Source organism: Alnus glutinosa, chromosome 13 (genome assembly GCF_958979055.1).
Source record: "Alnus glutinosa chromosome 13, dhAlnGlut1.1, whole genome shotgun sequence".
Classification (NCBI taxonomy): domain Eukaryota; kingdom Viridiplantae; phylum Streptophyta; class Magnoliopsida; order Fagales; family Betulaceae; genus Alnus; species Alnus glutinosa.
This window is the reverse complement of record NC_084898.1, coordinates 23,083,192-23,098,005: the sequence shown is the minus strand read 5'-3', so window position 1 is coordinate 23,098,005 and position 14,814 is coordinate 23,083,192. Positions and strand designations below refer to the sequence as shown.

The 14,814-nt window shown below is 38.7% G+C and overlaps 1 protein-coding gene across 1 annotated transcript; it reads left to right on the top strand.

Annotated features, from left to right (window-relative positions):
• The first annotated feature begins 5,333 nt into the window (after positions 1 to 5,333).
• Positions 5,334 to 10,346, top strand: LOC133854808 (acetylornithine deacetylase-like). Its single transcript, XM_062291076.1, has 10 exons — positions 5,334 to 5,728; positions 6,600 to 6,844; positions 6,957 to 7,065; positions 7,769 to 7,907; positions 7,990 to 8,047; positions 8,137 to 8,154; positions 8,302 to 8,424; positions 8,714 to 8,867; positions 8,951 to 8,984; positions 10,042 to 10,346. Exons 1-10 carry the CDS (start codon positions 5,399 to 5,401, stop codon positions 10,152 to 10,154), a joined length of 1,323 nt encoding a protein of 440 aa, XP_062147060.1. The 5' UTR covers positions 5,334 to 5,398; the 3' UTR covers positions 10,155 to 10,346.
• Positions 10,347 to 14,814: the final 4,468 nt, after the last annotated feature.

Below are 14,814 nucleotides of genomic sequence, written 5' to 3'. Positions count from 1 at the left end.
TGTGACACTATTATCCAAACTCGTGTACAACGGGAGGGAAGGCACAACATTGTCCAAGGCCCTGAAGCTCTGATACCATGTAAAAGTCCATAGGCCTTACTCACTTTCAAAATGCGTCTTGAGGGAGAATGGGTGTCCATAGCTTATAAAGTGCCCAGGTCATGTATCTCTTGGCGACATGGGACACTTTAACAAAAACATCTTCCCTTAAGGTGCTTTTGTGGAAGGGTAAAGCTCAATGAACTTTATCAGAAACTATATATTTAGTCTAAGTAAATGAGGGAACATAATATGACGGAGTGAAGGGACTTTAGAGTAATTAATAAGTATTCATGAAATTAGGACATGCCATTCATGAATCTATATTTGTTTGTGTCTATCTCTATAAATGATTGTCTTGTATTGTCTTTTGGAGATTATCTTTTAACATACTTTATTAATTGAATTTCAAACATTGAGTTGCTTTGCACTCTAGTTTCTTCTCCCCCTCCTCTACTTTTAGCAATTACAGCTATAGTTGAGTTTAGTTCACATCCTTTGATGAATAAAATGAAGCAATAATTTCATTCAATTTTGGATATATATGTTTAAGGGGGAACACAATGAAGCCCGAGTTCCATTTCCTTGTTTCCTTTTCTTTCATTTCATTTTTCTCTACCCTTTTTTTTTTTTTCTTTTTCTTTTTTTTTTTTCTTTTTTTTTTCTTTTTTTTTTTTTTCCAGCCATAATCATAATGTCTAATTAAGGTAGTTTGGATCACATTTGGAATACACAATTGATTTTCTATGAACAAAAAACCGTCATGTACGTATGGCATAATCATCCCGCTATCTTGTTTCCAAGTCACTCACAATCGGACCAAAGCAGAAAAAATATTATCTGAATAAATAAAACCCATGTACCTTAGTCTTCATAGTCACCAAAAAAGATGTCTTCATTTTGAGTGCATCCCCCACTTTGTTCAACGCATCAGATTTATGCTTGTAACAAAGGAAAACTGTTGAATATACGCCAATCGGACTGCATGTCGAGATGAGAGTTTATCCTGGCTATGAATATGTTCAAAGCCTCATAATCTGATTACTGGATGAACTCTTTATACGCCAGATAAGAACTACAATGCTTCAAAAACTAAACCACTACATAGAACTTCTTGTCACAGATGCTATAATTAAGTTTAGAATCATTTAATGTTTCACATAAATAAGCCACACGTAGGCCACCTTCACTAAGAACAATGCCTCCAACCTTGAAACGTCTTCCTCACGTCAAAGTACTCTCTTACTCTTTCGAACTCTCACTATAGTAATGGGGCTTAAAGGGTCGGATTACAGAAAATAATCCAAAGGGTGGTGGGGTATTTATAGGGGAGAAATCGTAAAAGATAAGGATGAGGTGATTTGCTACTTGTCTATCATTCAGTACCCGAGCTCGAACATTCATATACTATTGCATACGTTCGTCATACGAAACAATCATTCGATGTACGATCTATCGTACACGCCGAAGGCGTGGGATGTACCCTTCTGACACATAGTACACCACGTCATTAGACGTTCAAAGTGGGAAATTTGATCGTTCGTAAAGGGAAAAATGAACGTTTGAGATGGGAAAAATGATCAATCGAGGTCGATCGTTCGGTGTTCACAGCAAACGTTCTGTCATCGCAGAAAGTCAGAAGATTTAATTTTCAATGAAGACCTACTTAATGCTATTAAATATTATGGGGTACTACACCTAGGAAGCCAATCTACTATAAAAGTATAGAGATTACAAGCAATTCAAATTACAAAACCTTTGTAAAATCGACCTTACTTATATCAAACAAATGACCCGTTTGTCCCTACCACAATAGCACCAAAACTCTCATCAATCTCCTATCTCACTTCCTCTTGCAATCCCAAAAACTATGGTGTCTTAAGGTAACAGTTTGTGAGCGGTGTGGTATTACAAACTCTAAGAGAGAATCAAACAATGAAGCATAAAACTAAGGTTTTCTCTTTTAGAACAACGAATAGATGGCTTCAACACTTCAAAAGTCGTGCATAGTGGTCCTTAAATACTCTAGGCATTCATCCCGACGTTTTAGTCTAAATTAAACTCTGAATGTTGTAAATTTGTCGGTGGCATCATGACAGATTAGTATGCTTGTCCACATGAAACTAGGGTTTCACAACTTAAACCCTAGCGGCGCCCGGACCTCCATGGAACGGACCAGGGAACGACCAACACTGCCACTTTCAATCTTCAATTTATTTTTATCTCGTCTAGACCTTCATCGAACGCCCTTTGAAAATGAGGCTCTCTTGATCAATCACCCGTACTGGCTTTTGAGAGACTTGGGCAGTTGATTTTTGCACAATGCCCTTACTAAAAGCGCATTGAGAATGGATGGAAGGTTCAACGGAAGGAATGGAGATCTCAAGATGAGCAATGATACGATCATACGAGTGATGAGAACAATATTAAATGGAAGAGAAGTGTGTCTCTCATGAAATTGTTTTACCTCGAGAATGTTCAAAAGGCTTATTAAAACATTCCCACTCACTCCCTTGCTCTAATCCCCTTCTCAAAACTTGTGAAAAAAAAATAAAAATAACTTACTTATAATTGCCACGTGTTCAGGCAGGGTATTACATCTCAGCCCCTTTCTTGTCCTTTGTGTACTGGAACGTTAAGAACCTGAACCATTGCCTATTTTCTTGCTAATTTTCTAGGAGTAATTGGCATTATTTGATTTTTTTTTTCTAAGCAAAATCAATACATCGCTAAACAAAAAATAGAAACGAGATCCAAATAATGGTACAAACCAAATAGATCCTGGGATAAGATAAGTGGGTCTAACGCCAATACAACAGTATTAGCCCAAGGGACAAAGGAAGGAGTCGTGGTTTGAAACCCACAATGGGCAATCGAAGTCTCACACCTTATCGAAAAGTTGATCAGGGACTAAGAAGAAAGATGCCTCGACATAGGTACGACTTGGCCCTCATAGCATGGAATTGATCACATGGAGTTTGGCTAGAAAGCCCACTGCAAGTAGATCTAGACTGGAGGCACCCCAATAGGAGGGTGTTCGGCTATGTGCGATTAGGGGCAACTGGTTGAGAACCCTTTGATGACAAGAAAGTGATCACCGACTAAGAAGAGACAAAGGAGAAGTTGGAAACAAGTAGGAATATAGATGGCCATAAGTTCTGCTAGCTACTCAGGTAAGGGAAGATGCATTTGGTGTACACGAGCTAAAAGGAGGAGGTGGAGCAAGCTGACAAGGGTCCAAGGGTGGTGGTGGAAGGCGGTGTGGATGATGGACATCAACAAATCTAGCCTGGAAAATGAGAAAATTAAAAATAAAGAAAGAAAGAAAAGGGACAAGGAAAAAAAGAGAAAGAGGAGTGGGAAGAAAGGAGGAGGGCAAAGGTGGGATGTTTGGTGTTGCTTTTGAAAGAAAATATAATGCGAAATATAAATAAATACAAAAAATTACGTGGTTCAATCTATGACTTATGTCTACAAGATAAAGCCCAAATGACTACATTTTGCTCTTATTTCTTTGAGTGATGTTTACAATATAACATGCTCCTATTTATAGGAGAATTAGATAATACAAATAGACTTCAACTGTAATTTGGTCACAGTCTTCAACTGTGACTAGGTAATAGTCTTTAACTGTAGTTAAGTCACAGATTCTATAACTCTTGATATGCTCTAACATTCCCCTCAAAGGTGAAAATTTAATGAATCTTGAGTTTGATTTTTTTTTTTTTTTTCGCCTAAAGACTGCAACAGACGGTTGAATCTCACTGTAAACCATCAGGAACGATCTGATTTCACCGCAAAACACCAAGGGCGCGGTCGAATCTCGCCGAAAAATACCAAGGGATGGTTGAATCTTGCCGCGAAACACCAAAGAACGGTTGGATTTCACCATAAAATACAAAAGCCAGCAAAAAAATAAAATCAAATCAATTGAAATCCACAGGATCCAAAACTGCCGTTAGCCTATAGCTCTGATACCATAAAATAAAATAAAATATAATGCAGAATATAAAGCTGAATATAGATAAATAAACACACAGAATTACATGGTTCGTTCTATGACTTAAGTTTACAGGATAAAGCCTAAAGTGCTACATTTTACTCTTATTTATTTGAGTGATGTTTACAATATAACATGCTCCTATTTATATGAGAATTAGATAATACAAATAGACTTCAACTACATCTAAGTGATAGTCTTCAACTCTGATTAGGCAATAAACTTCAATGTAGCTAGGTCACTGTCTTTAACTGTGACTAGGTGATAGTCTTCAACTGTAGTTTCTTCAACTGTAGTTAAGTCACAGTGGAATGGGCATAATAGCATCGTCAATCTCGCAATCCATCTTTGATAGTCTTTAACTGTAATAATCTTCAATTGTAGCTTAAATTCTAGAACTCTTGATATACTATAGGTTTTCACTTTCCAATGTTCTTTCTCTATATATGTTTGTTGGTTCGACTTGTTTGGTTTGTAGCTGGTTAGCTTCTTGATTGTTTTCTCTCTTTGTATGATGAGGCAATAGGAAGCAATTTGCTATTTTATTTATTAATTTTGAGTTTCTTTTCTTTTCTTTTTTAAACTTTGAGGGTGTTTAAGTAAATTTAGTTTCTAAGCTCAAGGTATTTTCGTCATTTCACATTAAAAATTGGAATGTGTGACACATGTTTGTTTTTGTGTTTGAATAAACGTGTTCGGCTAACATAAAAGTTATTTCGCCAATAATTGATAGTTGAAGGAGTTATATGTCACGAGTGGTAGTTCGTGAAGACAATCTATATATATATATATATATATATATATATATAAATGAGTTATAGTTGGTGGGGACTAGAGTATTGAACCTCTTCTTGTCTTTGAATACTCCCATCTAACTTAAGCCCAAGGAATAAGCTATTAACTTGGCCGAGCAACACTAGTAAATCTTTCGGATTAGAATCTCTAACAATTTGTTGTCTGTAACACATTGTGAGAGAGCCCAAATATGATCTATCTGTCCAAATAATATTTTAGCTATCCGACCACCTAGTCGGACATATGAGTCTCGTGTAAACTTCCACACATGACACATATATTGTCCAAATTATAATAATTTAAACAAAAAATTGCTCGAAAAGAGATGTAAATCTCCATGGAATCTATCAATAATAATAATAAAAAAAATTAAATTATTTTTTTAAAGAGAGAGAGAGAGAGAGAGAGAGAGAGAGAGAAAAGGAAAAGAAAAAGAAAAATTAAGTTCCTAGGTATCTATCTTGATTTCTTTTATTCGTAGAAAACTTTGGAACATATTCTCCACTTCTAGTGCCCTTATAAACGGAGTTACGCACCGGTTCGTATTCGACAGACGCTCCAACAATGGCTTCCTCGCTCGTAAAACAAACGCTAGGTGACCTCAATAAGGACTCCTTCGTGAGCCTCCTCTCGAAGCTCATTGGCGAAGCCAAGTACGTCCAGAACAACCCACCTGAGCTGATCCCAGAGGAGGACAGGGTGGTCAAGCACGTCTTGGACGCCCTTCTTCCCTATAGCACCACCACAGGGGGAGGACCCCTGGTGGTCAACCATGTCACCTATCATCCAGGCAGAGGCAACGTGATCGTGGAGTACCCCGGCACCGTGCCTGGCAAGATCTTGTCCTTCGTGGGATGTCACATGGACGTGGTTACTGCTAATCCTGATGATTGGGTCTGCTTCTTGTGCTTAATTTGGTGTTATCTTTACTGGGTTTTTCTTGAATAGGCTATTGAATCGTTTCATATTCATAAATTCAATCTGGGATTGTTTGTTTTTTCTAATGTTATTCGTAGTGGTTGTTATGAACTGGTTTCTGTGGAGGAAATTCCTGTCATAAGTTATTGGATTCATCTAAGTTTATACTGCCCTTTTTATTTTCTTTATAATAATTTATCTGGCATTGTTTTTTCTGGGATTTTGGGCCTTTAGGCGATGTGATTTCAGGCTGCATACAAACACAATCTGGGTTGTTCTGAATTGGATTTAATGCTTGGCCTGGGTCTTATCTAGTTCAAGTTGCTTACCATATCGAATTTGGTGGCTTTTAATCTGTACCCCCATAACTTTGGCACTGAATCTTATATATACTCAATCTCAATTGGCTTCAGCACTTGATATGTTGTAAGGTAAAAGTTTCAACATATCAATTTTGTGAAATTCAATCTGCATTTGCAAATTTCATTTTTATACTCATTCTGTTAGAATCATCTTTCTTGGGGTTTTTAGAATTGGCTTCAGCACCATTCTTTTACAGATTAAGGATGACCCATGTCAAGCTTTTGTTCAATTTGTTCTCTCTTTTTTGGCGATAGTTGATTTTCTCTCTATTATTAATTGCGAAATAAAAACAATATTTTTAATTTAGTTATATTAGCTGTTTTTTTTTTCTGCAGTTAATGTATAAGGTCTGCCTGATGATAACTAAAAACTTCTCATTATAGCAACTCTGTTTTTGAATTTTGATTTGAGTATAGAGTGATGGATTTGTTCGGGTATGATATAGTGATGTTCTTTATGCATCTTATGATTATCAATTTTACAGGAATTTGATCCATTCTCACTGAGCATTGATGGGGATAAACTCCGCGGCCGTGGAACTACTGATTGTTTAGGGCATGTTGCCCTTGTAACTGAACTCTTGAGGAGGCTAGGGGAGAAAAAGCCCAAATTGAAGTCAACTGTAGTTGCAGTCTTTATAGCCAATGAAGAGAATTCTGCTATTTCTGGGGTTGGTGTGGATGCACTTGTGAAAGATGGACTACTCAATAAGCTGAAGGAAGGTCCGCTGTAAGTGAACGGCATCTCTTGTTTATGAACAGAAAAATAAAGCATCTCTTGAAATCTTTACATTAAAGCTTAGCAGAATTTGGTTATTGTGATTTTTGGCTTTTCCACACAGGTTTTGGATTGACACAGCGGATAAACAACCTTGCATTGGTACTGGTGGTATGATACCTTGGAAACTTAAAGTGACGGGGAAGCTTTTCCACAGTGGCTTAGCACACAAGGTATACACACCATTACAATTATGTCATAGAGTCATTTTTGTATAAGGTTTCTGTCCACACGGTTCCCCTAAAGGAAATATTTGCTTAGATTCTTTACAATAAAGTATACCAAATTGATGAGACTGTTTTGCTGGTTTTCTAAGATTCTGAATGAGTGAGAGAAAAGCAGAAGAGAATTAGGAGGAAGGAACATGCTGTTTTTAGGTTGCAGATGAAAATGAATTGAAGGTATTGGAATTTAAATAGTTCCCGTATTATGTATAAAAATTTTCCACTCAAATACTGAGCAATAGTCATGTGAATGACTAAGACGAGTTGGGATTGTAGTTATCAAGTTTGAGGTCACACAGAGAATTCCAAAATATGTCTGTGAGCTGAGGTAGTGAGAGAATGCTTGATTCCTTTAGATCTAAGAGACGGTATGGTTCTTGATAGAGTGCAATATTGAGATGACATAGAGTTGGATTATGTAAGAATCTTAAATATAAAGTGGTTGAGAGTTATTTATTGGGTCAAAAATCGGACTTGTACATTTATTAATTTGAGAATTTATACCAAAATATAGCAATTCCATTAAATTTTTTAGAATAGTTAGCCTTTGAACAAGGAAGAAAGGAGGTGCTTGCCAAAAAATGAAAATACTGAAATCATATGTCCAGTTTTTAGTTGTTTATTCATTCAGACTCTTGTTGAATATCCGCAGGCTATAAATCCTTTGGAGCTAGCAATGGAAGCACTGAAAGAGATGCAATCACGCTTTTACAGGGACTTTCCTCCCCATCCTAAGGAACAGGTCTATGGATTTGCAACACCTTCAACCATGAAACCAACTCAATGGAGTTGTAAGTTTTTTTGCCTATACTGAAAAGTTATGGGGGAAAAGAAAATTGTTTCATTATACCATGCTCAGCATCTTTATTGCAGATCCAGGTGGTGGGATCAATCAGATTCCAGCTGAGTGTACAATTTCAGGAGATGTCAGGTTTATAATCTTCCCCAAAAACCTTTTTAAGACCTTTTCTGGAAAATGAAGAAGCTTAATTTTTTTAATTCTTTTCTATTGATTTTCAGGTTAACTCCCTTCTATGAGTAAGCAATCTGCTTCATCTTTAAGGCAAAAATTATTACATAGAAGCCAATTTCTTTATTCTGTAAATTTCAAGTGATCTTCTTAAAAGGAATTAACAAGGCCAGCTTATGGATTTTGAATTCCAATTTTCTGATGCTCTGCTTCAGTGTAAAAGATGTAATGAAGAAGCTACAAGAATATGTGGATGACATCAATGACAACATTGAGAAGCTAGATTCACGTGGTCCTGTTTCAAAATATGTCCTGCCTGATGAAAACCTGAGGGGAAGGTCTCTCTCTCTCCATCCCTCCCTCCTTCCCCCCCCCCCCCCCCCCCCCCCCCCCCTCTTCTCTCTCTCTCTCTCTCTCTCTCTCTCTTCCTTGCATGAATTTAGACAAGTAATTTGGATACTCCTTTAAAAAACTTTGCTGTACTGGAAATGTAGTTACATATGCTTCTGTAAAATGTTGTGTCTATCTCAAAATAATTTCTTTTAGGCACCTTAATCTCCTCTTCCATATTTCTACTATTTTGCTATATTACAAAGTACTTAAATGGCATTTCTTTCTTCCCTACAGTCTTAAAATAAGTTTTGATGAAGCGATGTCTGGAGTTGCATGTGATCTTAATTCACGTGGCTTTCATGTATTGTGTAAAGCTACTGAAGAGGTAGTTGGGCATGTAAAGCCTTACTCAATTACTGGCAGTTTGCCACTCATTAGAGAACTGCAGGTGAGTATCTCACGTTCTTCTATGGCTTTTTGAATTTTCATTCTTTTACTCTTTCATCCCTCACCGTCCTTTTTCTTTGGTAGGACGAAGGATTTGACGTTCAAACTGCAGGCTACGGTATGATACTGTTAATATTTCTTCTTCACCATAGACTTATTATTGAAGCTCATGTACCTTTTGATGTAAAGTAACCCTTATAATCTAATGTGGTAAGGCACATTACTAATGTGCATATTGTAGGGAAAGATTTTTATTGTTTATACTTTTTCATGTGAAGAATATGACTACTGTTGGCGACACTAGTCCATAATTTCCTTTTCTCTTCACATAATATGTTCTTATTTTCCCTTTTTATTTTCTGAATTCATAACACATTTTTGGACCATGGAATTTGGCCATGGTCAAGGTGAATTATGTTATTTCGTGGGCTAAGATATTGCATGACAGAGGTGAATGCCAAGAAAGATTTATGTTTCTGACCTCAAATGTAAAGGGCTTGCCACAGTTGGTCCATCAAATAGATTACGGATCCTCCACCCTTTAAAAATAAAAGGATCCAAAACACACGCATAGATGTCAAGCACACATGATTTAACACCTGGGTATTGGGATTTATAACCTCCATAACTTGAATCAAAGCAAGACTCTCTCCACAAATTAGAGGAGATGCTTATTGTTCATAGTTAAGCATAGTTCCTTCTGCTAGTAAGGGGAACTGTTGTTTTCAGCGGTTTGAGGTTTACTATTTTTTGTTCAAATGGGTAGCTTTTCCATAGCTCGATGAAGATGGTGCCATGTTAATTAATGGTGTATTGTTAGGTCATATTCTTTTAACTGTCTATTGAATGGCTCACATTTTCAATGGATGAACCTAAGCAACTTTCACTAACACTGCCAACCACCTTGTTAATTTGTCTTTGTTTTTCGGAATGGCTTTTTTTTTTTTTTTTTTTTGGGCGGAGTTGCACTCCATCTTTATTGACAATGTCTTGAAATTTAACATTATTTCTTAGTTTGATTTACTCAAAAAGAAGGAAAGAAGTTGCTCAGTGTTTTGTGCATGATGGTCTTTTTTTTTTTTTTTTTCTTTTTTTTTTTATGATGAAGTTATTAGGTTGATCATTCGAAAGCTCATTACAAAATCTGATTCATTGCTTTTGCATCATATTTGCAGGTTTAATGGCCACATACCATGCCAAGAATGAGTACTGTCTTCTCTTTGATATGTGTCAAGGCTACGAGGTCTTTGTCAGCATCATCTCTCAGCTAGAAGATTCTGAGAAATGATATGTGCCAATTAATGGCCCTTAACTATGTTCTCAACAGATGGAACAAACTTTGGCTTATGTGATTGGCATAGTATTTGAGTGAGCTGCCAACTTTTTGATCCGGAGTTTTGTTCATTTACAATTGCTTGTCCTTATGGCTTAATTAAAAAGATTTAGTAATGGGACAAAAGAATTTACATGATTCATTTTATGCAACTCTCTGAAGAATACTTGTATTTCTTAAAAGCATATGAGAGCACGTGAAGCCGTTGGATCAAACGAAATTCAGCCGTTCGATTATGCGTAATAACTCACAGTTGGATGAAAAGCTTCCAGAGCCAACACTCACTACCCACTCGTTTACATCAAGGTTAAACCCTATAAAACCAGCTAGCTTGATAAAGCCCCCCTTCTTCTATGTTAAACTATACGATCCAGATAGTTTGGAGGAGTGGGATAATATGTCTATACTTATGACTCCTAAACCAAATCCTAATAAAACTCTTAATCCAAATTTTAATAATAAGACTTCTAATAAAAAATAATTTCTGAATCCTAATAAGATAATAAAAAATAAGTCGGTTCGTCATGGGCTTTTTATATTGGGCCTAGCAAGGGGTGTAATTTCGAGCCAGTTATAACTGGCCGGGAAATCGTAACCAGGCACCAACCGAAAAACCGGTTTGGTACTCAGTTACTTATAACAGGGTAACCGGGCACCCGGAGCCGGAGCCGGTTATTAATTTCTTAGACACCCGGTTATAACCGGGTAACTGGCTCCGGGTGTATATATATATATATATATATATATATATATATATATATATATATATATTTAATATATAAATTAAAAAAAAAAATTACCCTCCTGCCTTTTACCGTAATACACGGTATTATACACCCTCTCTTTTCTCTTTCGCCTTTGCTTTATTTTCTCTCTTTGTCTCGACGATACGGCGCCTTCACAAGTTCACCTAGGGTTCTTCATCTCTTCTTCTTCTTCGGCCCTACACGGCTACACGGTATTCACCCCTTCAATTAGGGTTCTTCAGTTCTTTTTCTTCGACTTTGATCTTTCTCACCCTTTGTGACTTTGTCTTTCTTTGTTTCTCTACAGATCTGGTGACTTCGTCGTTCAAAACTTCAAAGCATGCCCATTAACACAAAGAAGAAAAATGAAGCAAGGGGAATATGATTCTAGGATGTAAAGAGAATTAATGGAAGAATTCTAGTAGGAATATTAATGAGCTGGAGAATTAGGAGAATTAAAATGATAACAGTAATGGCAAGTTCGAGCTGCCACCCTCTAAAAGACAAAAGCAGTAAATGCCAGCTGATAACCCTAATACCCTAGAGGCTTTATATTATAGCCCCTTGCAATTAAGCCCACTAAGCCATAGATAATAATAGACCCACATAAGGCCCATTATCAGCTGATAACCCTAATACCCTAGAGGCTTTATATTATAGCCCCTTGCAATTAAGCCCACTAAGCCATAGATAATAATAGACCCACATAAGGCCCATTAAGCTGGCCTTTATTTACTAAGTTCGGTTGCCCAGATACACTCTTTAGACGCACCATTTGGACAGCACTAGTGATTGTAGCTGTCACGCATCTCTCTATCTAACCATCTATCTTCGCCACTTGTCTCTTGCAACTCCACTTCTTCTTCAAACTTCTTCTGAACTCCTCGATTCTTCAAGACTCCAACTTTACCCTTCCTCCTCTTTCAGCACTGTGACAACTACCCCCTCGATCAAAACACCTTGCCCACAAGGTGTGGATAAGCATCCTTGAGACGGTGGTATTCTTCCCAAGTGGCGTCGTCGACGATTTGCCCGTCCCAGCGAACGAGTATTTCGACGAGAGCCCGATTGTTCTTCGGCCGAGATCGGCAATCCAACACCTCCACAAGTTATGGTTGGAGAACCCCTCGGGCGTCAACAGGAGGCAATTTTGGCAAGGGCACTACTGCAGATCCCAGTTTCGATTTTAGCTGGCTCACGTGGACGACAGGGTGAATACGAGCTTCCGGTGGGAGCTCAATCTCATAGGCCACTTTTCCCACGCGTCGGAGCACTCGAAACGGCCCGTAGAACCGAGGAGAGAGCTTCAAGGAGCGTCTATGGGCGACGATGGTTTGTCGGTACGGCTGGAGCCTCAAGTAAACCCTTTGACCCACTTTTAATTCCCGCTCGGTCCTCCTTAGATCCGCATATTTTTTCTTGCGTTGTTGGACCTGTTTGATGTTGTGTTGAAGCAAATGGCAGATTTGCCCACGGTTGCGGAGCACTTCGTCCACTGCCTCCACCCGAGTAGTACCGGGTGCATAGCTAAGGAGTCTCGGTGGTGGAACCCCGTAGACGACCTCATAGGGTGTCATTTTGATAGCCGAATGCCAACTGGTGGTGTACCAGTATTCGGCCCATGGAAGCCAGTGGCTCCATTCTTTAGGACTGTCCTGTGCGAAACACCTTAGGTAGTTTTCTAGGCTTTTGTTCACCACTTCAGTCTGGTCGTCTGTCTGTCGATGATAACTAGTGCTAAGCTTCAAAGAAGTTCCCTATAACTGAAATAACTCTTTCCAAAATAGGCTGGTAAATGTGGTGTCCTAGGTAGAGACAATTGATTGGGGCATTCCATGGAGCTTAAATACATTCTGTATGAATAGCTGGGCTATCTTGGCAGCAGTGTAGGGGTGAAAAGGGCTGTAAAGTGGCTATATTTAGACAATCTATCCACTACAACCAGAACCACTGAGTGCCCTTGTGAGAGGGGCAACCCTTCTATGAAGTCCATTGATATGTTAGTCCAGATTCGGGTTGGGATGGGGAGAGGCTGGAGAAGCCCTACTGGCCGAGTATTCTCATACTTGTTTTGTTGGCAGCCATCACAGTCTCTAATGAACCTCTTGATTTCCTTCTGCATGCCTTTCTAGTAAAAATCCCGCTTAGCCCTTTGTATAGTTTTGTCATACCCCGAATGTCCTACCATAGGATCACTATGCACAAATTGGAGCACTTGAGCCTTGATTTTAGGGGAATTCTCGAGGATATTTTTTGTTTATACAACAAAACCCCATCTCGGGTTGAGTACTTCCGAACGTCCAACTCATTCCTTAGCCATTTCTCCCATAGGGGTTGCAGTTCTTCATCACTCTGATATTGCTGCTTGAGTTCCTCAAGCCACTCTACAGTAGGGATAGATAGTAAGAATAAGGTGCCATCTTCTTCCCATCCCTCCTTCCTTGACAGGGCATCAACCACCCTGTTTTTCACCCCCTTTTTGTACTCCACTACAAAGTCGTATCCCAGTAGTTTCGTGATCCATTTCTGTTGGAATGGGGTGCCAACTTTCTGGTCCAGCAGGAATTTTTAACTCTGCTGGTCGGTTCTCACAACAAAAGGTTTTCCCAATAAATATGGCCTCCATTTTTGGATTGCTGTTACCAAGGCGAATAGCTCATTCTCATAAACTGACATGTGTAAGGCCTTGCCCTTAAAGGCTTTACTCAAGAAGGCTATCAGTCGATTACTTTGCATTAAAACCGCTCCTATGCCAACCCCGCTAGCATCGCATTCGATTAAAAATGGCTGGGAGAAATCTGGGAGGGCTAAGACAGGGGTCTGGGATACTGCCCTCTTCAGGGCTTGAAATGCTTCTCGGCCCTCCTCTATCCAAGTAAAAGAATTCTGGCGCAACATGGCTTTCAAGGGGGCGGCTATTGATCCATAGCCCTTTACAAATTTTCGGTAGTAACCGGTAAGCCCTAGGAACCCCCGAAGTGCCTTGGTAGTCTTTGGAAGAGGCCAATCGATCATAGCTTGGATCTTTCCCGGGTCAGCACAAACCCCTTCACCCGAGATGATGTGGCCTAAGTACTCGACCTCTGAACACCCGAATTTACACTTAGAGAGCTTGGCAAAAAGCTGGTGCTATTGAAGCATGGTTAAGGCCTTTGTGAGATGTTCTATATGGGTGTGCATATCCTTACTATAAATTAGGATATCATCAAAAAATACCAACACAAATTTTCCTAGATATGGCTGAAATATGTGATTCATCAAAATTTGAAATGTGGACGGGGCATTGGTTAGCCCAAAGGGCATAACCAAAAATTCATAGTGCCCAGAATAGGTTCTAAAGGCTGTCTTGGGTATATCAGCCTCCACTACCCGAATTTGATGGTAGCCGGATTGAAGGTCCAACTTAGAAAAAACCTTAGAACCCCATAGTTCGTCTAATAAATCATCAACTAAGGGAATAGGGAACTTATCTTTCACCGTCACCTTGTTGAGAGCCCGGTAGTCCATGCACATTCTCCATGTGCCGTTGGCATCAATCGAGGTCGATCGTTCGGTGTTCACAGCAAACGTTCTGTCATCGCAGAAAGTCAGAAGATTTAATTTTCAATGAAGACCTACTTAATGCTATTAAATATTATGGGGTACTACACCTAGGAAGCCAATCTACTATAAAAGTATAGAGATTACAAGCAATTCAAATTACAAAACCTTTGTAAAATCGACCTTACTTATATCAAACAAATGACCCGTTTGTCCCTACCACAATAGCACCAAAACTCTCATCAATCTCCTATCTCACTTCCTCTTGCAATCCCAAAAACTATGGTGTCTTAAGGTAACAGTTTGTGAGCGGTGTGGTATTACAAACT

Coding starts and splice junctions, on each gene's coding strand:
- LOC133854808 (XM_062291076.1), top strand. CDS start 5,399: ATGGCTTCCTCGCTCGTAAAACAAACGCTAGGTGACCTCAATAAGGAC. Junction 8,868..8,950: donor CACTCATTAGAGAACTGCAG/GTGAGTATCTCA, acceptor TTTCTTTGGTAG/GACGAAGGATTTGACGTTCA. Junction 8,985..10,041: donor CGTTCAAACTGCAGGCTACG/GTATGATACTGT, acceptor TCATATTTGCAG/GTTTAATGGCCACATACCAT.